This window comes from Motacilla alba, chromosome 6, assembly GCF_015832195.1.
Source record: "Motacilla alba alba isolate MOTALB_02 chromosome 6, Motacilla_alba_V1.0_pri, whole genome shotgun sequence".
In the NCBI taxonomy this organism is placed as follows: domain Eukaryota; kingdom Metazoa; phylum Chordata; class Aves; order Passeriformes; family Motacillidae; genus Motacilla; species Motacilla alba.
This window is the reverse complement of record NC_052021.1, coordinates 13,995,388-14,020,506: the sequence shown is the minus strand read 5'-3', so window position 1 is coordinate 14,020,506 and position 25,119 is coordinate 13,995,388. Positions and strand designations below refer to the sequence as shown.

The following is a 25,119-nucleotide window of genomic DNA, read 5'->3' as shown; positions in this document are numbered from 1 at the left end:
TGTTTGTGCAATATTGCGAATGTAACATCCAGAATTCAGGAGACCTCATATCTTTTTGTCTGTCTATTGACTCTACTGTTGTGTTTTCTTGGAGGAAGGTGGTGGCTTCTAAGGGTTTAGAAGTTTGGGCTTCCTTTTTTAGGCAATGGAATTTTCTGTAAGACTTAGAACAAGACTATAAAAGAACAGATGAAGGTTCTCAGTTTTTGTGAATCCCCAACATTTCAATGTGCTTACATCACTCTGGTTTAAGATGGTTGTGAAAGATGTTTTCATCCCAGGCTTTATTGGTAATAGAGTGTCTCACATAGTCTTGTACGCTTCAGGGTATGCAAAAAGGGGAAAATGGAGGGAATGATATTTATTTTCTTGTATGTCTGGAAAAAGTCAAGTACGACCTTTATTTGAAAAGATTCAGAAACTTATTGTAGGTCTAATTAATAATAGAAGTTTAATCTTTTCTTTCTGAGATCTCTTTTTCACAGATATTTAATGATGCTGCTTATTAATATCTTTTCTCTTTTGCTTATGATATTCACAGCTGTATCTCACGTTTTACCCTAATAGTTGCTTGCAGATATTTTCCATCTACCAACAGAAAGATGGAAGTGATGCAAAATGCTTTTTCTAGATAGTCTGCAAAATACTAACATTTCTTCTGATATTAGACAAAACAAAGCATTTCTTGCTTTACAAATTTTGGATCCTGGAGGTTCTTTACTGTCACTTGGGCGCTTTGGTGTGTGTGTGTCTTCTGTCTTGGTCCAGAAATCATGTCCAAGCTGTCCATTAAATACTTCATTCTGGTTTCTTTTTGGTTCCATTACCATGCAGGAAATGGTAAAATCATTAAGTAGATTGGCAAAAAAATTTCTTATATTCTTGAATACTGTAGAGGCCATTTTTTCAATGCTTTACTTGTATTTTCTCCACCTGATTTATTTTTCTTTTCTCTCTATGTATCTATCTATATATACAGATATATATATCTCCCCATTTTTTTATTGTGCTTTGTTTTGTTTTGGTGAGGGTAAGTCAAAGGACTAGAAGTCAGGAGTTCTGGGTGTTATTTCTTGTTTCTGGGAAAATTGCTGGAGGTCACCTTCTGTTAGTCACTTAACCTCTCTCTGCTTTACTACAAAATGGAATTTTAAGCTCAGCAGGTTTTTGAAAAGTAATTCATTAATGTTTTGCAAAAAAATGCTTTGTAGTCCTTGGCTGGCAGGTGCTGGAGAAATAGAATTTGCAGTTGTATTTAAATACTGAAATTATTTAGTACTAGGGTTCTCATGTTGATTCTGCTCTCCTGTAATCTATTAAAACATTAGAGGTAAGGAAAAGGTATTTTTAAAAGCTCTTGTTTTGTAACAGCTTCATCTTTAACTTCTGCTAATGGCTACCTCTTGTCAACAAAGTGCAAATCAATTTCAAGGCTAAACCCAAACTCTCTCATTTGCATATTGTTAACTGCTCTCTCTTTTCCTGTTAAACAGGAGGAAAAAGTCAATTAGGTATGAGGCAGCTGTCTTATTAATGAAGGGGTGGGATAAAATGTGAGCAACTCTCCTTTTGTAGCATATGCTTCTGAGCAGCTTGTTTTTCTGATCAAGGACAACTGCAGAGTACCAAGTTTTTCTATTTCTTGCAAGGCTTCTGCTTTTTTTCATTTATAAAATCTCATCTTTTCATTGTCAAATATTACCAAAATGAAGAGTTGGCCTTTACTTTCATTGTAACCAAATCCTTGTCAGGCCAGAGAGATCACATGAAATAGTGTAGTTGACAATTACCATGCATACACATACATAAAAAAAAGTAAAATCTCTGTCATGACATTCCTTTATGATTAAAACTTTGTTATAAACCATGAATGAATTATGGAAAAGAAAGCTGTAAGAAATCATACTGATTAGCCAAAGGACTTGGATAAAATGACATTTCTGAGACCTTTATATTCGAAAGGATTATTTACTGTCTACTTACAGAACATCTTAAGTCGTTTTGCAGAGGGAGTCAGTTTCCTGTTTAGCGCAGTGTTTTTGTAAGCTAATGAGGGCAAAGCGTAAGCCATAGGCAATGATGCTGTGATATTAGCTGTGACAGGGAGCTTGATCATAATTATCTTAACGAGGATAGGGTTAATTACAGTGGAAACTTAAAGTTTTTTCTGTTTGAACGAGGCAGCACTGAATACGTTGTGATGTTTTGTCGGTTTGATGTGACTTTGAAAATTGCAGTGGAAATCTCTTGGCAACACTTGCTCTCCTCTGGGAGCAGAATGTGAGCCCTGCAATGAGGTAACTGAGACGGTACCTGTGGGTGAGATAATGGGCAGCTTTCATGACATTAGAGCAGGGACAAGCAACATGCAATCCACCTTAGTGATGTTTATTAGCCTTTTGAAAGTAAGGGAAACAGCTACTTGCCACCAGCCCTTCAGTGCTGGTTGCGTTGTTGTGGTGAGACTGTGTGTTTGTTTTGGTATACTAACATGGGGAGACATCTTTTTATGCTGTGAACTATGAGAAAACAGTACAGATTTAGCTTAGGCTGGTTCTCTTTCTTAGGGGATTTCCCTCTTTTTATATTAATCTCTTAGGTTGCTTGTGCCCTTCTTCCTAAGCTGTGTATATATAGGCATTCTTCTCCTCTTTTGCAATGGGCTCATAAGGAAATACTTGGAGTACATTAATATTATTCGCTCAACCTCATTAAAAATAAAATTACAGTATTGTGTACTGATTTCTGTCTCAGATTCTCAAAAATGCTCTCTCCGTACCAATTTACAATTGCAATCCTTTCTTATCCCCCATCTGCAGATGGGAAATGGAGGCTCATGGAAGTTATGGGACTTGCTGAAGTTTGTACCATGAAACCAATTGTGTGGATTGTACTTAAAACTTTTACACTTTGGAGTACAACTGCTGGACAATATTTCCTAATATATTATGATGGTAGAGACTGTTGTATAGAATTCAGTAGGTAGTAACACTGAATGATAGCAAACACATTTTTACCATTTTTATTTCTTTGCCACATCTTATAATTTTTGTTTTGGTGGTTTTTTTCCTTCTGTTTAAGATGAAAAAAAAAATTCCATGAATGGCAAAACAACATATGGCTGTAAATTTATATTAATGGCTACACCCTCTCTCTGTACTGTGGCAATCCCTCCCACCTCCCTGGACTCTGAATTTAGGTGATTAAATCACCAAGTGCACACTGCTCTGATGACATGAAAACAGCAATTATAAGCAACCCCCTGTGTAACATGGCCCCTTTTTAACTGAGCAGCTAATAACATTACATGGCAAAAATTATCAAAACCAGACAGGTGTAAGGAGATTTGCGCACAATTTTCTCTGCCTATCTATGAAACTAGTACCCTTGTGTTCAGCCCAGGGTTGTGAAAGAAAGGCTGTTTCAATAGGCAACTCCCTCTAGTGTTTCAAGGCCTTTTGTCCCACTTCATGGCTTGTCATTTTGTTTTATGCCTCCCCTGCAGCAGTTTTGGATGTGCGCTTTCTTCTCCTTGCCAGTTGCCAACCATTTGCTGATTCTCATGATAAGAGTATTATATTTGCATAACATAACTCAAGAACAATGTGTATTTTGATGCTGACACTGACCAGAGCCCAAGCAGTGTTTTTTCACAAAGGACCTATTAACAACCCATAAGGCTCTGTGGTGCTGACAAGGAGGTGGCCTTCTCTGAACTCTTTTGGCAAGTCAAAGTCATACATTGAAATGTGAGGTTTGGAAATAATCCACTATTTATATAATAAAGAGTATTTAAGGGGAATTTGCTAAACTAGGTTTGTCAAACTGAAATGAAAGCTCATAACAGCTTGATAAACTCACTGCTACTTCCTCTGAGTTTTTTTGCCTTTTAAAGGTACTTGGTGGAAAGCACTGTCTAAGATGTTAGCTGCTTTCTCCTCGAATCTTGACTTTGGCAAAACCAAGTCCATTGTGACCTTTTGCTGAAATAGCTAGCTCAGTGCAGCATGCTAGCACAGCTTTTGTTGGTGAACAGTTTATGTATGCTGAATTGAATTTTTTTCCCAAAACTGTTTGTTAAAGGCACATGCAAAATGTGTGCTTGTTACTGCGGTGTTTATTTCAGTAAAATGTTTATAATAGAGGCCTTTATTTTTTCAGCTTCAGAAACTGTAGTATCACTGCACTGTAATGATATAGAAATGCCATAGGTTATAGGTGGCAAATTTTCTTCAGGTTTAGCTGCCGAGCATCAAAATGGCATGAGTGATAGTTGCACCTCCCTTTCAAGTCTCTTGACTCTGGAATCCTTGGACTGAAATACACTGTTGCAGTGTTGCAAAAATGTTGCTTGAATATTTGTAGTTCAGTGTGCAGTACCCAGCGCAAAGGTCACACACTTGGTTTCTTTTGGTTGCTTGAGCTATGTGTGATCTATAAGTGGTCTATAAGTTCTAGCTACAAAAGCAGTATCTTGTTTTTGTTGCACAGATGAATGTTAAATTGTCTTTTCTAATAATACTTGTGTTTTCTTCCAGTAATTGTATCTGTGGAACATTCTAACAGGGACCTTGGTTGTACTATGATCTTTGCCAAAAACTGGGGGGAGGGTGAGGAAATCCCCTCAGTATAAATGTCATTGGAAGCTTAATAAATAGTATAACCTGCATCTCCCTTATTCATCACATTCTATAAAACAGCCAGGAGATACAGTCATGATCTTTCCACTGGTAGGCATAGTAGATCAGCTGTCAAGTCATGCAATCTCAGCATATCTTTAGGTGTCTGGTAGGTGAATGAGCTGTGAATGCATGCCTGTGCGTATGCTTTGTATAGCGTGTGTCTTAGTTGATTAATATTAGGGTTTTTTTTGCTGTTGGAATGAGCAAGCATTAAGAATCAGGCTTGGAATAGGTGCCTTAACAAGGTACTGAAATGTTCTTTTTTAATTTTTTGGGGTTTTTTTTGGTACTTTGCTGTGAGAGGAATGAATGCTTCCAGAACCTTGTTTATTTACTAGTAATCATCTTCACTACCATGTTGTCAAATGCTCCCTTTTAAAGCTGCTCTCTGCAGTGTGACTTATGGCTTGACAGTGGGACAGTAAGTTCCAAGAAGGAAGAAAGCAAATGCCTTTTCTGTCAGGAGTAATTCTGCATTATATTTTGGAGAGAACATTTTATTTTGTTTGCATGAACTCAAGAGGCTAATTAAGAGGTTAATAAAAAAAGGGGGAAAAAATCCCTTCTACATTTCCTAATATTGCATGTAAGGTAACTACTAAGAAATGATACTTGAAGTTGTATTTATTATTGTTAGCAGGGTATGATATTTCTTGGCAGAAATGATGGATGACAACTTAAATTTGTGTCCAGGGAATGAAGGTGAACTGTGACAGAGTTATTTATCTTGGGAATGGAGGTTAGGGTCAGGCGAGGCTGGGTGCCTGAAGGCACAAGACATTGACAAATTCATCCTGCAGGCCCCATATCTGAAGCCTTTTGTTTTGGATCCTGGCTACTCACTAAGTGACCCGCATCCTTCATCCTGCCAGCATGTGAAGGATGTGTTGCAGTGCCAGCACTCCCCTTGCCACTAATGCTTGTCATTCACTCTTCTGACAGGCCCAAACCAAAACTATTCCCACTCCTGAAAGGGAAGGTTAAAATATTTATTTCAGCTCATAATGGCCTCCCTGATTTAGTGGAGTATCATTTTTCCTGTTGCCTTTGTCGTTTGCAGGTCACTAGAAGGACTGAAAACATTCAGTTACTTGGAAGAACTGATCTTGGACAACAATCTACTTGGAAATGACCTTCTGTTACCCAGGTTACCCCACCTCCATACCTTAACGCTCAACAAGAACCAAATATCCTTTCAAAGAAATACCTGCAAAATGTCAAATGAGTTTTATGTGTCAGCCAAATTAAAGTATGTGAAATATAGTTCATGTGCCGACAAAGCATTCTCTCATTTGGCACCTGGAATACTTCATAGTAATTTATTACAGGTCATTCATAAATGAAATGCGCCATTATATCTTCCTGTTGCTCCATTTTAGTGTGAGATCTAAGTTATGGCTCTGAAGAAATCTTTCTAATAGATAAAATAGAGAAAGAAAATAATGTCAGTGCTACCCGTGCGCAGCAGTTCCTGTGTTTGCTTGGGGTTCTGTTGCAGGCTGACCTCTAGTGGAATAGAGCGTGCAGTGAAACGCTCTCAGGTTTTAATACTTTAAATAGCTCTTAAAGCATTAAAGTAAAGTAAGATAAAATTAATTAAACCCACATAACAATTTTAATTATTTTCTCTATTTTCATGTAACTGGTAATATGCACAGTAGGCTAGCTGCTGTGCAACTGCAGCTGTAAAAGCATATCACTGTCTTCTTGGTATTCCAGTTCTGTATAAATTCACATAAAATGCTTTCCAAATCAAGGTCTTAATACAGTAAAGTCTTTTGATGTATGACTAAGTCCAGTTGTAACCAATCAGTCACTTCTCCATATGCCTAAAGTTAGTGCCTATTTCTGTTTATTAAGAATAAATATGTCAACATTTGTCTAAATACTCTGCTGAATCAGAGCCCCTAGTCTGTCGGCCTATGGATAATGGTCTGTAAAAACTAATTATCTGCAAAGTCTATGCGCGATTATTCCATAATTTTCTCAAACTTTGACCCATCTGGAGATTTGAAGATCTGTAATATATGATTTTGCAAAAGTGAAGGGTGATCAAACTGTGGCCAGAAGGCCAGTGGAGGCCTGCAGAACGCAGCCCACTAAAGCCCTGGCCTTGTAATTGCAGTGTGAGGACAAGGCTGCTCAACTGCAGGCTTTTATTACAGACAATGTAAACTGAGAGCAATTTACCTCCTACTAAAGCAAAATCCTCCTACTGAGGGGAATAAAAATAACTGCAGATTCTACCATTTCTGCACTTATTTTTGACTCTATAAATAAATAAAAATCAGCAGAGTAACTTTCTTTCTTGGAGCCGTGGAAATTTGCCGAGATTGTCTCTTGAACAGTAACAATCATTACTGTACTAGGTATTTGGCTAGATTTATGGTTAATACAGGGTATTATGGGTTGGATTTGAGTAACTGCTTTTATTGTCTTGTCATTTGCTGCCATGGTAAAATCTAAACTCGTGGACAATGTACAAGAACATTTTTGGTGATGCCACTTACAAACCATGAAGTGTGACTGTGGCCATAATAAGTGTATTTGTCCTATGGGCACCAGTCCTGGAGGAGTTTTCCACTTTCCAAAAAGAAGGCAGAGGTACTGAATACTAACTCAGTGAACAAAATCAGAGGAAAAAAATTATCCTGTCAGTAGTAATCCTTAAAGAGTTTCTGCTGGTCCCACAGACAGACTAGAATAGTACTGTCAAGTAAGTAAGCTCCCAAAGTCAATGATAACATGATAAGAAGGATTTGATATGTCCTGAGAGTTTTTTAAATTCAATCTGAAAACTGTGAAATTAGAGCTTTGAGAGTATTGAGGTACCCAGGTTATAGAAACGATATATGCATTTTGCAGTGTGCTACAAATAATTTAAGAGAGGAGTTGCAGAAATACTTGTGCAACACCTATTGTATACAAACTGCTCAGAGAAGAAAAATTAACTGCTGTCCATCATTAGCATCCTGAGCCCTGGGGAGCAGTAATCTCTTGTAAGGAGGATACATCAGTCTACAGAAGCTCAGAGACCTTCCAGATTCCTCTCCTCCATGTTAATGCTGTGTTTGAAAAAGGTCTTATTTGAACTTGAATTACTTCTTTTAAGGAATTATTTCTCTATAGAATTTTTCAAAAAATGTTAAGAAAAAATGTACATTTAATAGGATAATGAAATACATTACAGAAAAGATTGTTCGGTATACGACAGTAGCACTATATAAAGGACACAATTGAGCAAAGAATACTGATCTAAAATAAAACTTCAGTAGGTGGAATATTGCCATGTATACATAAATATATACAGAGGGAGAGTGAGAGAGATGAAAATAAACAAAAAGCCAAACTGACCCCTTTGAAAATTGGACTAGCATGTAAACTTTAGAACACAAATGAGAGCTTTCCTGAGTATCGCTTAATAGAACTGTACTCTTCTTTTATTCTGGCTGCAGTTTGATCCATATCCTGTTTTGATAGTTCTGATAAGAGCTTTCTACTCCTTTTGCACGGTTCACTTATTGTGTGGCATTGCATGTGTAAATAACATTTGGGCCCTCCTAACATAATGTCTGGATACTGTACAAATGTGAAAGCTTATCTCTAAATCAGGCAAAGACTAAGAACAATCACCTGGTATTTTTTTCTTCTGGTTGCCTATTTCAGTTACAGTCAGGCCACTACTTATTTTTCTGCTACAAGTGGAAGAAGCAAATTAAAATATTACAATCAAAAAAGTCTGTTATTGCTCAACTTTTCTGTAATGTATAATCTGTTCAAATCTTTTAAAATGCAGGCATTTAGGAAATACCTAAAGGAGTGTCATCAACACTGTGCTGTTTTGGATTATGCTTTATTTTGTGTATATAGTATGGTTATTTTTTAAAAAGTCTGATTTACTTTGGGAAACATATCTTAGTTTCTTTCTCACACACAGGGGACAGCAGAAAGCAGTGCAAATTAGGATGGATGGGGGTAGATGGGAAGTTCCTTTTGGAGGGGGACTGCAGTCTCTATTCTTGTAATGGGAAGCCTCATTTCTCCTTTTAAGTGTGTTGACTAGATACTACGAATCAGGAAACATCTAAATAGATTTATTTCTCTGTGGGTGTTGGAGCAGTGTGAGGATTTGTGCCTTCTCACTGTGCTGATCTTGACCAGTATGGAACAATATAGTTTGGACTTTTCAATTTCCTTTACATTTCAATCTTTATATTTGTCAAAACTACTCAAATGGGCAGCTTCAAAAATTGACAAACTATCAAAAGATAGTTTGTCAAATATATGTATATATACACACATGCCTGTATGCTGAAAATCAGAAGCTGTTCACTGCCTCATTTCCAAACAGACAAGTCTGATAATGAACCAGATCTGTGATTCTTTGTAGTAAAACTCCATTTCTCTACTTAGTCCAGTAAGTTGGTCATGCATTTAACATACATTCTATATACTTTTGAGGAGCTGGTACTAAAATTTCTTGAGAAAAAGGTGCTGAATGTAAATGTAGCACGCGGGGAGGAGGGCCATGATGGTGAAGGGTTTGAGAGGAAGCTGAATGGCAGCTCAGGTCCCTTGGTCTGTTCAGCCTGGACAAGAGAGACTGAGGGCAGACCTCACTGCAGTTACAACTTCCTCATGAGGGGAAGAAGAGGGGCAGGCACTGATCTCTGCTCTGTGGTGACAGTGGCAGGGCCCGAGGGAATGGCCTGAAGCTGAGTCAGGCAAAGTTTAAGTTGGAAATGGCTCTTCACCAGAGGGTGGTTGGGCACTGGAACATCTCCCCAGGGCAGTGGTCACAGCACCAAGGCTAACAGAGCTCACAGAGCAATTGGTCAGTGCTCTCAGATGCAGGGTGTGACTCTTGGGGATGTCCTGTGCAGGGTCAGGAGTTCAATTTAGTCATCCTGGTGGGTACCTTCAAACTGGCATATTCTGTGGTTTTATAATTGGATCTATGTCTATGCTTTGAATGGTTTAGGGAAAAAAAACAAATATTGCATACCATGGGAAATCTTGAACCAGACAGAACGTCCATAATGGCATGTATATTTCTTATGGCAAGAGGAGCTGATTCAGATTTAGGTATTCCATGTTGTTGAGTCTTTGAAAGCAGCATGTGGTAAGTATTGCAACTGAACAACATACCAGTAAGTACTTCTGGAATAATTTGCCTTCACACAGGTCTCATAATAATCTCTAATATTTGCAGATTTGCTTATCCCCAAAACTATAGATTGTAATTTATTTTGCCTCTGTGCTTGTTCCTAAATTGTCCTCAAGTGCCCAAAGACACAGAAGTCCCAGTCTGACCAGAATCTCATTATATTAACTGCTGAAGATTTGATGTTTAGATTGAGTGAATACTTTAATGATATAAATTGTCTCCTATTATGCATGGTTCTCCATTCCCTCTAAACAGACAACTGAAGTGGTACAGAACGCTTCCTGCATAGGCTTCTGAGTTTTCCACACCACAACTGGATTTAGTGAAATCTGTGTGGCTTGTTAGAGACTTTCTGTACCTAGTGAGTCAAGAATCTTTCTTCTAGAAAAGATTTTTCTAGATTCTTTTTCAGAAGTAAAAATTAAGTTGTGTGAATGCCATCATGGAATAGAGAAGTAGTCTTCCATGCACCTTCCATGCATCTATGGAAGAGAGAAGTAGTCCACAGTCCAGGTGATGCCTTATGCAGCAGTACTTGCAGGAGTTGAGCTGCAGATATCAGAACTTTTTTAAAAATTGTGATCTGCTACTTTATTTTTGTCTTTGTGGTGCTTTGTTACTTAATAACATTGAAATGTGGTCTTCAAATCTGCAGCCTTGGAACCGTGGGGATTCTAAAATGCCTTCAAAAGCACTGGCAACTCCAGCTACATAAAGAAAACTAATGCTGCTCCACTAGGCAGAATGGGATTTTTTTTTTCCCCATATATTCAGTATGCAGGAAGCTCTCCATGAGGTATATGGACTTAGTTAATTACCATCCACTCTGCACCTTTTTCTTCTTGAGCAAAGTGGTTTCAAAGTCAGTGAGCAAGGCCTTATCTCGAGGTCCTATCTCGCTACCAGATAGGGTTCAAGCCAGAATGTGGTGTACGAATGACTGTGTGTGACATCCTATTGCACACAGAGAGGAGGGAGATGTATACTTGCATATTGCAAGCTATTTCTGTGGTTATCCAACCTTGAAGACCTAGCACATTCTAATGGAAAAGCGTTCAGGTGGCAAAGATCTTTTCATACTACATTCAGTGGAGAATTGGTAACTTCTGATTCAAGGCTATTAGTGTGTGGAACAGCTTGTGATTGCTACATCATGTTTGTGATAAATTTAATTGAAGCAAATGTTTCAGCTGGGAATAAATATAGGTACCTTGCTCATTTATGACTCTAGTAGAAGTGTTATTCAGCGGTTTAGTGTCAGATTGATTGCAGCAACTGCATGACAGATGATTAGTTGGCAGAAAACTTTTGAATGACAGTTTTGGGACTTTCTATGTAATGATCTGGAATTCTGCATGACATTCCTGATATTCTCATGTATGTATTTCAGAAATACTTTGAATTTTTGCTTACTGCTCTTTACTGTGTTAGCTTGCTTCCAAGAACTTCCAAAGGCTGTAGTCAATGAAGTTCATTAACATGGAAAGTTCTCCTGCAATGCTTTTGGGGAAGTGCAATGACTTTTTGAAAGATAATAGTAGAGCAACTGTGAGAGAGAACAGGAGTGGTTACTTTTCTGTATTTGAGTGTGTGACTAGTAAAAAAAATTGCTAGTAGACAAAAAGTTAACAGAAAGAAGTCCCAAATTCTCTTGCATATGTCAAACTGTATGTAAAAAGTAATTGTATGGTGAGATAGGAAATGTCTAAGTTTTTTTAGACAGAATAAATTAATTTAGAAACTTAGCATAGATTATGTTTCTGCATGGATTTGACCTGCAGTTTTTCCCGAGAACAAGTGTGGATATGGTTATACTAATAATGCTGGTAAGGAAGGAGGAAACGCTGTGGTGCTTGGGGGTGGCCAGCATTAGTGCTCAGTACCTAAAGCAACTGACCCTTATATTACTCTCCATAAAGGGTTCATGCACGGTCTCTGTTCTGGAAATGTGCAGAAAAGACACAGATAGAGAACACAGAAGAACACAGAAGTCTGGAATAGAGGAACTCATGAGACATCATGAAATAGCTTCTGTGTGAATCCACTCAACATCTTAGAAGAGTAACAGAATAGTCTTTGGCTATGCTTGCTGTCCAAAGACACAGCTTAGTATCAAAATGACTGTCCCTGCTTGTGAGGTTCTCCTGAAATTGACTAAGTCAAGTGGCACTACCCACTCAGAGTTCACAACTTTGTCCTTGTGCAAATGTGATATTCCCTGGGAGCTAATCTTTGAATGGTTTAAAAGGGGACGTAGTCCTCGCTAACCACTAGAATTTTGTCCAGGCTTTGTAGCCTGTAGATTTTCTACAAAATAAACAAATGAAAATGCTACAAGCTTGCACAGACAGTTAATTGCTAGCCAGAGAAAGAAGACAGATCATTTGCTTTGGGCTTTTCTTGTTCTTTCTGCCTTCCAGAGAACCTCAAAAGCAGTGGTATTGAGTATGAGAGAGAGGGTGAAAACAGGCAAGTCAGAACGTGCCTATTTGTAGGATATTTTTGGTTCCATGAAACTTGAAAGAAATTGTATTGCTCTACAGCTAAACTGGACCGATCATAATAGCGTAATATTCCAAATAAATCTGTAACTACTGTCTCTGTGTTTCTGGCATCATTTATCTTTCTGAACAGAAAATTTGGTGATGAGGTATCATATGCTTGTGCGTATGTCTGCTTGTGAGCAGTCTAAATATGCATGCACATTGTAACAGTCTGAAGGGGCTTTAAAAAGTTCATCTGTGGGAGATACCCAGTTCTTTTAGATGTTTCCCTAATTAAAAAATAGAAATAGTGCAAAAAATAAGTGCGGTCCTTTGGAAGAAATTTTAAAGTACGTCCAGTGTGTTTCCAGTGTTAATTGTTTCTGAAGACCAAGTTAGATTTTTGGAGGGAACCATTGTTGTATAATTCCTGAGAATATTATAGCTTTTGAGCTGTAGAGCTGATGATTTTAAAATGTTAATTGTTACAGTTTTTCTTTTGTTTGATGTCTGTTAGAAAGAGAGGCACTAATAGATTGGTGGTGATGGCACTTGAATTGGGCTTTTTAATTATCACAACAGCAGTACTTTAAAACCATCTTTCAAGCAGTAGACTATAGTGTAAGTGTTGGCATCACTGTTACATATTCACCTGGTGATCAGTGACACTCACGTTAGACAGATCAGTCCAGAGCTGTTTTTACAGAGCTCTAAATAAATAAATACGTTTTCACTAGCACTGTCCATGGATTTAATTGTGGGTTTTCTTTTTGGAGAGAATGGAGCTGAAATTGGTCTTAGAAGTGGCACAGCAGGGTTTTGCAGTTCTTTGGCTCTGATTGCACCAATATGGTACTGCCTGGACTGGAACAATAAACCATAAAAAGGAAGCTGGCAATAAAATTTCAGGTTTGCTTTGATTTTCTCTCTCCATATTTTCCTAACATTGTTTCAGAAAGACATAATGCTTTTGGTGTCATCATATCGTTGCAGTATTGTGATTTAAATAAGTATTTGACATGCTAATTAACTAAACACCGCACTAGAAGTGCACCATGACTTATGAGTCATCTCTGAGAAATACTTAATAATGAGAATTTTGACAGGATGTATTTTTTTACATGCTTTGTAAAAAATAACTGTGGTGTTAGGTGAATGGGGCTTCTTGGAAAATCAATCTGTACTTTGCATTTTGTTTTTCAGAGGGATAAGAAAAGATATTGAAGTCCTAAAAAACAGAAAAATTAATTATTTTATTTATGATGTAACTGCTAATTCTCTTGCATGAGATACATTTTAGGGGGTGTTTTTGCATCTGAAAATAAATGCTCAGGGTTTAGATATGAGATATTAGAATCTAGACACTAACTTCCAAATTTGGGAGATGTAGATTTTTGAAATGCAGGTTATCACCTCCTGTTATTTACCTGAAATTCTTGGTGAATGTGGTGACTCTCTTTTGCTTTCCATAGGCTTTTGAGGTGTAGTCTTACACTTAGTGCATATCTAAGCTGACGCTGCTCTGCATTGCATTTCTAAATACATTTTGCTATTTGCCTTGACGGCTGCTTGTTCTGGTGGGAGTTAGAATACATGTTATGCTCCACATTCAGAAAACTTCTGGGCAGAACAGCTTTTACACAAGAAATAGCTCTGCTGAACTGAGAAGCAAAAGTCCTACATGTTTACTTCATAATAGTAGCAAAAATTTTGAATGACTTGTTATTTTTTTGTTGTTAGGGTGTTATTTTTATGGGGGTTTTTTTCCCTTTTGATAGGAAATTATGAGATGCAATCAAAGCCTTGCAATAGCTAACCTCCTGTGTGTGATTGCTGTTATGGCAATAACTGTCTTTTGTAATAATAAACTATTTCTCTCAGGGAGCCTTTTTGTGACTTAAGCAATCCTGGGAGAAATTAAGTGTTGCTCCTGGCTGAGGGAGGGTGCCAGGTTCAAGCACTTCTCTAACAGCCTTCGGAAACTTTTAAAAAGCCTTTTCCACACTTGAACATGTGTGGAAAAACAGTTTGTGAGTTTCCCATCACAGTCACATACTTCCTGAAAGAGCCATGAAAAAGTTTATGTGTGAGCTTAAGGTCCAGGTATGAAAATGAGCAACAAGTTTGGATTGGTAATTCATCCTAGCTAACAAATCATATGGTGCTACAAAAAGATAATTTTTTTCTTGGGGTTTGGTAGATTAATTACTGGTATAAAGCATTCTATAACGTGGCTTAGCCAAAATAAAGGTTAGCATTCCTATCTTTTCAATTAATTAGTAGATCTTATTTCAGACCCTCATTTTCCTCACTCATACAAAATATTTGAGTATGACTCCTTAGATTTTATGGAACAGAACACTGACTATAAGTGTAAATACATTGATTTTAGTATATTAGAATTAGTAATTGTTGGCATGATCTTCATGTGTGTTTGGAAATAAACTAAAATTTCAGGCTTACAAAATGCAGACCACATTTTTAACAATGAAGCTGTTTCCTCCCTTCTGTATTGCTTCTGTTGCCCTTAAGATATTGGGGTGAAGAAATAAAGTAAATTCCATCAGCTGAAAATAACAAAGATAACAGAAACACATAAATCAAGTATAAATAATAGCAACAAAAGTGAACTGAGGATTTAAAACAATAGTTTGTCTCTAACAGCAGGAGGGAATAAAAACAGAGCAATGAAATATCCTTTAATGGTTTTGAATAATCATTACTCTTGTTTAAGTCAGTTGACTTCTAAATATTGGAAACTTTTGACACACACATGCATGGCATAATTTTTGGCAATCACACCAATATCTTTGTATGTAAATTGAAGTAAATTAGAATGTGTATTTCAAGTTTTAGAAATTGTCTTACTAGGCCGTAACAACAAAATAATTATTTGATCAATTAAAAAATTGAGGTGCGAAGGGTTAAATATTGTTGTTAGGCTTATTCCTAACATGTGATTTCCAGTACTGCAGTGGTTAATGACAGTTTAACCTTTGTTTGCTTGTTTGTTTTATTCAGGTTTGCAATAATGAAGGTGTACCCTTCTTATTTATGTTCCCAGAAATATAGTTAAGTTAAAAAGCCTCATGAACATCAAAACATAAGGCTCTTTTAATGAAAAATTTTATGCTTTACAAGACTTTAAAACTTCATATATAAAGCATTTGTAGCACCGAAGTCTTTAAGTTGCACTTAGTAAAGCATTAATTGGCATATCCTAATTGAGTAGTTACAAATGTGTTGCTGTGACACTCAAAGCGTTTATATGCTGGGAGTGAACCTGGGTTGTTGTGGTTTGACTTTTTTCTTTTTCTTTTTTTTTTTTAAACTCATTTTCCAGTGGACTGAATATATTAGTGATGAATGTGCTGTGAAACTAACTGTTTGTTTCCATGCTGGAAAAGTTTCATGGCTCCAGCAATTGCTAGCCATTTTACCACACAGCATCCATCATTTTGTCAAAGTTTTAATGTTTTGTAGTGAACCACCTAGGAAAGAAAGGCGGAGAAAAGAATGACAAAACAGCCCAATTCTTTCATTCCATGCCAAAAAACTGACTGAAGTTTATCCCTGTTTGCCCTTGGAACAATTAATGTGACATTTTCCTGAATGCCATACTAAATTTGATTGTCAGTTATTGAAATGTATGTTTAAATCAGCAGTGATGCAACTCCAAATGCTTTTTTCATTAATGTCATTGCCTTAACCCACTACCTTTGACACATAACAGAATTAGAAAGCCTTTTGGACCATTTGGCTGAAGTTGTGCCCTCACTACAGTATCTCAGTTTGCTTGGAAACATTGCTTGCCCAAATGAACTGGTCTGCAAAGAAAAGGATGAAGATGACTACCAGAGATACAGGTTAGTGTTTTCATTTGTAGATGTGATAAAGCATGAAAGTTTTGTTTTACTACTGGAAAAATACTAAACTAAAATCAACCCAGAGTCTCAACCAAGCATCTACTTATTCTGAAAACATTGTAACATTTTGTCATGAAACACCTGGAAATTTGAGTAGCCCCCCATTTCAGTGAGATCATGCTCAGGAACCCTGTTTCAAGAGACATTTCAGTGCTGTATGGCACATGTCTGAGTTGAGCAGGTGTGCACAGGATTTCCTGAATGTGAGTGTTCATACACCCCTACTCTCAAGGCATTTCCTTCTTTAAAGCAAAGATAAGGCGAGGTTTGCATACACTAAGGGTGAAAGGCAATAAAAAAAGAAAAAAAAAAATCACTGAGATAGCCACTTGCCTTGTATTCTGCTCATGTTTGATATGGTGCTAAGTTGCTTCTACTGTAGTTATCAAGGCACTATTAACACAGAATAAATGACTCGTCCTATATTGTACTGCTTCACTCAGAGCAGTTACATTCTAGTAAAAAAACCCCAAACTATCTTTATAATGTAATGTCAGTAAGCTAGATTACACAAGAGGTCATCTGAAATTTAATATGAAGACTTGATGAAATACTATAAGTCCAACTGAAATGTTGCTAGAAGTTGTAAGGATTATTTTAAAAAAGCCAGAAATACTCGTAACTGATGATGGTTATGAATATAGATCCATAACTTATGGAATGTCTGGTAAGTGATGTAATTTTCAGAGCTAAACCTTAAGACAGGTGAGACATTGATTATGCAGGAAAAAAGAGACAGTAGATGTATTTTTCCTTGCTACCACCTGAGGCATTATTTCAGTCCTTGTGTGCTGGCACTTTTCACATTAGCTCCAAAGGGCATTTGGAGGCGAGTCGGAGCCATGCAGTGCTGATCACCTTGCCTTGCAGAGCCTGAGCTTGCTTTTTGTTAGGATCATACGCAATATTCAGAGTTATATAATAAACTCTGATCATATCTTCAGGTAATCCAAACTGTGCTCTAGGAGTTAGGATAAAACAATACCAAGTTGAGGAGACTAAAAGCATTTTTCTGGGGAATTTATGGGCTTGAATTTGTTGCATTCAGAAATGGTGAAGGTTAAACAACAGCACAACTGTTGTTTATATGTTTGTTTGTTTTAAATTTTTGAGATGGATTTTTAGGTTGTCACACTTTCACCTTTTAATGAGTCCACTTTTGAATCCAGCTTAGCATTTTGGTTTTCATGGAGTAGAGCAGCCTAGGTTTAATAAAGTATTTTCCCATTGCTTTCCCACTTAAGTGGAAGGTATGCCTACTATCCAGCTTACAAGACTATAATAGTGCTGTCTCTATGTAAATTTATGTGACATGTGCTCTAGAAAATTGCTTAAAAAATGAATGATATTTCTACAGTTTACTGTTTTTCACTTTAAGTATGTTTTCTGACAATATGTCTCCTATTAATCATTTAAGCAAAAGTAGTATGTTAAAGGAGCCATTCAGAGGCAGGAACCCATGGTTCATTTAGTGCTCTCTGAAAAAATTCCTTATTGATTGACATCCTCTGTGGTTATGTGATGTAATATTTATAATATGTCACAGAGCCATACATCAAAACAAGCACGTCCCTTGTTCCATTTCAATGCAAAAATGTTGATTTCAGAGAGGTCAAGGTAGTTTTAGGTCACATCATGGTAAACCACTATGTCAAAGTGTGAAGGGATTCTATTTATATATTTGTTTGAAACTGCAACATTGCTTCCATTTTCTTTCCTCTTAATTTTTCCAAATCCTGGGTGGTTTTTTTTCCATATAAACTAGGTTGATTGAAGTAATTTTAAGAAAGAAGAATGGGCTTCTAATTAGTTGAATGATTTATGGTTCTATTGCTATAATGAGAGCTTCCTGATCATTTTCCATTAATATTTGTTGTATTATATGAAATGTATTTGCTAGACAGCATTAGATTCAAAACCCAAACCCATGGATCAATCAGTCGATCTATCTGCCTATCTTCAGGGGAATATATATCACCTACATGATGGAACTGATTACAAGTACTCTTCTAATTTTGCTCTGAGTAGCTAATTCTGAGTTTTCAATACGCATTCTGCAGCATCTTGAATGCAACTTTTGTCTTCCAGTTTCAGCATTTTTAATGGTTTGAAATAGCTTTTTTCCCCCTAAGATTTTTTTTAGAAATTTGTCAGAAACCATCAAAAGATTACATTCATGTGAAGTTGAATTATGTAAAAATTTGAATTATGCAAATGTTGTGCTTCTCCATAACTTCAACTAGCTTTGCTTTGCTCTGAATGGGAACTTCTTTTTGTAAATTTTTGCAGTGACCATTGGAACCAGAGGTTCATTTCTCATTGAGCTTTAATTTTGTTCCTACTGAATTCAATTAGAGTTCAGGCTATTTAATTCCTCAACCTGAAAGAGAAAGGTGCTAGAAACCAAAGCTTTACTTAATCTTCTAATTCCAATAAACTGAAAAGATCTGTTAACCCCCAAAATCTTAATGTTAAAAAATGTGGAATTTTTTTTTTTTTTAAATTCAAGGTCCAGTAATTCACAATGATCATAAAAACAGAGGTTAAAAGTAATATTATTTACTTTTAAAATAATTAGGCTTTTTCAAAAATACTTGGAAAAATATACAAAAGTATGCTTTTGGTTAAGAAATGATGATCTGGTTCTTCAGGTGATCCATTGGTATACCATTTCTATCATTTCATTACTAGACCTCTTTCCTAGTCTTTCATTAAAAGTACATTTTATACTGAAACACTATTTTTTTTTCTCAAAGTAGTTATTTTTTATCTTAAAAACCTCAGCAACTTTTGTATGAGATTTTTTTTAGGGAAGAAGAAAAGTGGGGTTTTTTGCCATCCCTGCTATTCCTTCTAACATATCAAATGTGTAGGAAAACAAACTGATGAAAAAAATCTCTGGGTTATTGGAATTTTTGCTTGGACAGAAAAAGAAAATGCAAAGTTCCCTTCTGTGATATTTTTATAAGCAAACTTGCTTGGTTCATCTTAAAGACTCAGTTTTTTTGCCATCATTGTTAAAATGGCTTTAGTTTCTTACTATTAAAAATAATCTTTAATTTCTATTTATCTTATTTTTGAAGCTTTCTATATGTGGGTTAATATTTTGTAAAGGTATATTTTGGTGGTGAGGGCAAGAGAAAGCAGAATATCTAGTGTGTAATGGTGATAGGAAAATTTGAAAGCTGTTGGCTACAATAGGAAGCAAGAAACACAGAAAAATAGCTTGCAAAACCGTGTCCTCTAAAATAACCGAGTCTCCAATCTCTGCTTTGAAGATTGCAGGAAAACAAAGGTCATGACCCAGAGATCAAAGTAGCAGAAGTCAACACAGTAATTGCTGGTTGCTTCTGTTGTACTCACAGTTGGTCAATCCTGTGGGTGTATTGTTTGCAGAGAAAACTTCAAACGTGGTGTTACTGAACTGTGAAAAATCATCTGGGTCACAATGTATTACAAAGCATTTGTGAATTCTGCAGGTGACCTCACCTATTTTCATTAAAGCGATATGATTGTGAAGAATTCATGCCATGTGTGAAGTTTTCAGTGCTTGTTCATTCTTATTTGCTCCTTATTGACATTTCCTGGAATGATGCATTCATTAAATGCTGTTGACATGGAAACAAGGGCAAGTGGAAACAAATGCCGGAGTTTATTTTAAATTAGCTTAAAAGTACATGTACTAGATATGCTATCTTTGGCTGGGGGAGCTAATGATGATAACCTTATGAAGTCCTCTTAAGATATAACAGCAAGAAAGGAAGTGCATGTGTTTTGTATGGATTAACTTTTCCAGCTAAATCAGCTATTCCCATCCCACAGTTTTGATTGTGAGAAATTATGGGTCTTCTAGCATTTTCAATGTTCTTGCACTTTTGTTTTGTTTTATTGTGGGTTTTTTTATTTATTTTTTTAAAAACATTGCTACAGGATTTGCTTTTCTATTTTAAATAGTCTTATGTTTGGATGGTGATATAAATATATATGTTCAGTAAGCAGTAGCAGGCTAGGAGTCCTCACTCCATAATGAAAATAATGCTAATCTATGATGATGAGTACCAGTGAATTTACTGTTGAGGCTCTCTTTAAGCAGGAGGGATTGAAGTCTGTGGTCATTCTGTATATGTTCTCCATGAATTTAATTAGATTATTAAGGTATTCCCTTACATCTGTACAAGCTATGAACCTGTGCTACTCCACTGTTTGAGTGAAGCTTTGTCATTTCACGAGTACCTGGAAGGAAAAGTGTGCTTGAAAGACATCAAATGGCCACACAAGGTCCATCTCAGACTAGCCACCGGGAGGGTTCATGAGCAAGAACAATTACCATGGTTTTTTCAGCCAAATAAATTGAAGTCCATAGTATCCCATTTGTCTGTACTAACACAGTAAATCAAGGCAAAACTATAATTACTGTTACATAAATAGAGAAAGATTTTTCTAATTCACACAGTCGCTTGCTACACTGAAGAAGAGCAGAGTGTGTTAAAATATTGGGAGGTGCTGTGGATTTCTACGTGACTTACAAGCCCCTCAGAATTACATGGTCATCACCAAACAGTGCCAAGGCTGCCCAAAGTCTTTTGTGATCCTCTAACCTCATGATACCTCATGCCAGCATCCTGCCCTCTCTTCTGGAAGATGCTGGTTTAAGTTAATGACCTGTCTTCCTTATCTGTGTGTTGCCAGCTCTATGCTGTTTGGGGGTAGAAGGGCAAGTTTTTTGGGGGTGCAGAAGAAACAGTCACAGAACCTAGTGTTTATGACACCAGTTCGCTGTCACAAACATGTCTCAATTCTTCTGATTTCTTTTTTTTCTTTCCCCATTTAAATGCTGATCTAACTTAGCCAACTTCAGATTACTTATTTTTTCTAGTTTGTAATAATGTAACTGAGAACATAATCAGTCCTTCAAAGTTTGAAGTAGGCATATTATTTATGTTCTGTGATTGTTAAGGAAAGGAAATTTAATAGCACAGAAAATAGAAAAATGAAAGTAAATGCTTTCTGAAACAGAGCATGTTGCAGGTATGATTCAGGTAGAGCTGGATTCTTGTGGGCAAATATTCCTCAATCTTTCACAGCAGATTTTTTTTTATTTTAAAATTAAATATTGATGCATATAGTATAGATTTATGTTCCAGTTTTTGTTAATTATAGTACAAACTGGAATACTGTACAGAATCTAGTTCTTACAATAATCTTTCACTAAATGTTCACTGGAAGAGTTTGCAAATATGCCTTTTCTTCCAATATCCTGGCAGGTCTGTATGAAAAGTCTTAAAATGATGCTTATTGCATGCAGCCCATACAAAATTGGTAAATGAATTGTTAATCTTGTCATTTTTACTAAACTAAGATGGAAATAACAAGAAATTTAACATTTTGTGGTCTTTTTCCATATCTGAGTGGTCCTGTCAGTATGATGAATACATGAGACTCATGGCACCCATGCCAAGAGACAAGGTGGGGGAGATGAATCTGAAGAAAAGAAGGTGCAACTTTACTTAAATAAATAATTTCTTTAATCCATTGGGAAGCAGATGATCACTTTACAGGCAATGATAAGTGGATCTGTAAGCACCTTCCTGGTGTGTCTAATTTTTACTTTTCTCTCTTTGAATCTCACCTTTATCCTCATCACTGAAAATAATAACCTTTTTTCACACCACAACAGAGGTGTTAAAACCCAGTAACAGCAGTTTCAGAACACATGGAGCAGTGCTAAGTTTTAAAATTATTAAGAAAAAGAAAGGGGGAGAGGGAATAGGGAGGTCCTCCCCCCCAACTTCTAATCTAAATAACTAAATGTAGAATCTAGATGGATCTTTCTTCATTAACCAGTATGCTTTTAACTAGTGATTTTACAAGTCTGAAACAGGTGCAATGTGTCATGCAATTTATGGGTCCCAGTGCCTGCCATAAAGTATTTTATGATGGCTGTGTTCTGTGTTATTAGTAGCTGTCTTTTTCTGCAGCCATTGGTGTTTGATAATAGTCTTAAAACACCCAAAATTACTTACCTGCAAGCAACATTCCATAGTCCCTGTTGACAGTTTGAATAAGTTTAGTGCCCTTTTGTTGTACTTTACCTTCAAAACAAACTGATTGAACCATCAATAGCTCCTGAGAGCTGACAGAGGCATGTCATCTGGTCTAACCCTCTGATAGTAGGTTATCTGTGGGAGTTAACCTCCCCGCATTGTTAACCGAAATGTTTTATGTACTATGCAACTTTAGGATACTGCTGTGATAACCTTAGTAACTAAGTCATACATCACAGTAAAGAGATTTTGTGCAACAAATAACCCTGGATTAAATTTACAAGGGTTGAAATGATATTGTAGAGTGTTCATTCCCAGGCTTTGGTAATCCTTTCCTGTATTTTTTATGGCAAACTTGTGTTACATTTAGATTGAAGCTGCATCTTCATATTTCTAGCTAAAATAGATCCAGGAAGCTTGCTATTTTTCTTCAGCCATTTAATATGAATGTATTGCATTATTTTCAAACAGCATTACCTTTTATCCCGCGTTTTGTAAAAATAATATTAATAAATGAGATTGCATTTTGAATCCCCTTTTAAAATAATTCATTGCACCTTCCTTCTACCTGTGGGATACTATTTATAGTACCTACTTTTTAGTATTTGTTCTGCTTAAGGAGTGCAAGTTTGAAAAAAGGAAGCAACCCCTAAGTGTGACTTGTGGAGTAGTTTGCTGTTTAATTTGAGTGGGTAGGGTTTTTTGGTTTTGTTTCTGGAATTGACAAGTACTAGTGCTAATTCTGTTTTTTGAAATGCAGTCAGGATGGCTTAAAAATACAAAAATACATTTGTATCAAGGAATGCTATTATAATTTTAAGCTCTTTTGAAATGATTGAGAGACTGACATTAGGGCTGTGATCCAAAGTCAGCATAGATGACAGTGCTGTCTTATTCTGTTGTCATTTTTGTTGCAGCCTGCTTTTCAATGGCATATTTCATTCCATCATTAAACATTTGCTGATTTTCTAATACCGATGTTTTCTTCACCTGAATATTCATCTTTTCTCACCCTACACTTAGTGGGTGTCTTTACTCATTTTTAGCTTCACTCTTCTTCACTCTTGACATATTGTTTCCTTCTGTACATGTCTTCATTTGAAAGAATCTGTTGTCATCAGAGCTTTTCTGCCAGTAATGCAAGATGGATAGCTTCTCCTCTAGTGAAAGATAAGGGCCAGCAAAATGCCAGGGAGGACTGGAAGGGCAGCCAGAAAAGCTGGAATGAGTCTGAGAATGTGTCTTTCTCAAAGGTCTGTGGCTGTTGTTTAAAAAAATGGTCTTAGGAGATGTTCTATTTTGTGAAGTGATTCTTTTTCTTCTACCAATATAATTGAGAGCCATAGATTGAGGATTCACATTTAAATTGTCTGAGCATTTCAGAACTGACTATTGTCAGTTAAGTTGTTAACAATTTATGAAGGTGTTGCTTCAGAGGAATGGTGTACTTGATGGAAAGCTTTATTTGCACCATTAAATTTTGCTTGGTTTTAGAAGGGGGAGCATTACAGTAATTTTCACATGTTTATCTGGTTTTGACAACGGTATCATAAGATAAACTTTTACCTTTTGAAACTTTTGTTGTTGTTGTTGTTGTTTTGTTTTCTTTTTATTTCAAAGTGTTATGCAGAGTTTTGTATTTCTTTAATTTCTTCCTCCCAGTGCCAGAGGGGATTGGTATGATGAGGAGCTCTCTGACTGACTTGGGGTTTATGCAAAGCCACTAGGCTGGGTAACATTATCATCACCTTTCTACCCCCTGCCAGGAAAAGTCTGATATTGCCCTCACTTTGCAGTGTCTGCTTCACATTTGGTTGACTAAATGCAAATGATTTGTACTTGAGATGATTAGATATTTGGATTTGCCATGGTTGTGCCTCGCTTTGCTTTTGCTCTGCCCCATGCTCGCTCCCTCCACAAGTGAGAAGCCAGTAGTATTTTTCTGAGGCTAGAAAGTTGCTATCCTTCTCGTAGAAATGATAAATAGAATATAATACTGATGAATCCTAATAAGAACTCAGAATTCTTAAAATATATTTCCCATAAATAGTCTCTCCCAACACTTAATCCTGAGCTGGAATCTGTATTCTGTAAGGCCATCTTGTCTCTCTGGCAGGATCAAATTGGAATTCTCCTTCCATATGCTAATCATTGTGTTTTTAGGAAAATAAAAAAAATCCCAAGAAGTGTTTGCAAATGGTAAGAATTCTTGCAGAGAAGTTGGCTGGCAATTTCCCATATCTCAGATTGATTTTCTCCCACAGTGTGGGTTGGAATCTTTGGTATCACTCAAAATTCCTTTTCCCAAACAGGCAGTGCAAAAAAATTTCCAAGTTATTCTGTTCCTTGGTATGCTTTATACCTCACTAATATACAGAAAGAACATACATGTCTGTTGTGATTATTCTGTTTGATCCACCAGTATTAAATGGTTTTGCCTTCATTTGAGAGAATAAAGTAAGTATTATAACTTTGCACGAAAGCTACATTGCATGAAAAAGGTGAATACAGAGAGGAAACAAAGGCTGTTGTTATTTTTAGCTGTCATTTTTTTAGTCATTGAATCTGTGAATATGTCTTTGTGCATTACTGGATTTTAACTGTGTGTATTTTGATATCTGTCAGATATTTTGTCCTGCACAAGTTGACAAACCTGAAATTTCTCGATACTCGGAAAGTAACCAGGAGGGAGAGAGAGGAAGCCTTGATCAGAGGTGCCTTCATGAAAGTGGTTAAGCCCAAGGATGCAAAGGTAGGAGAGTAAATCAAAGTGGGAACAATCATATGATTCATTGACACTATTTTTAAATAAGTCCA

The 25,119-nt window shown here is 36.5% G+C and overlaps 1 protein-coding gene across 1 annotated transcript in view; it reads left to right on the top strand.

Annotated features, from left to right (window-relative positions):
* The window catches only part of LRMDA (leucine rich melanocyte differentiation associated), a 607,167-nt gene that overhangs the window by 336,095 nt on the left and 245,953 nt on the right, over window positions 1-25,119 (top strand). Inside the window, exons 3-5 of the mRNA XM_038140882.1 lie at window positions 5,743-5,869; window positions 16,059-16,198; window positions 24,928-25,054. Coding sequence (XP_037996810.1) covers window positions 5,743-5,869; window positions 16,059-16,198; window positions 24,928-25,054 — 394 coding nt within the window. The remainder of the gene's footprint in view (window positions 1-5,742; window positions 5,870-16,058; window positions 16,199-24,927; window positions 25,055-25,119) is intronic.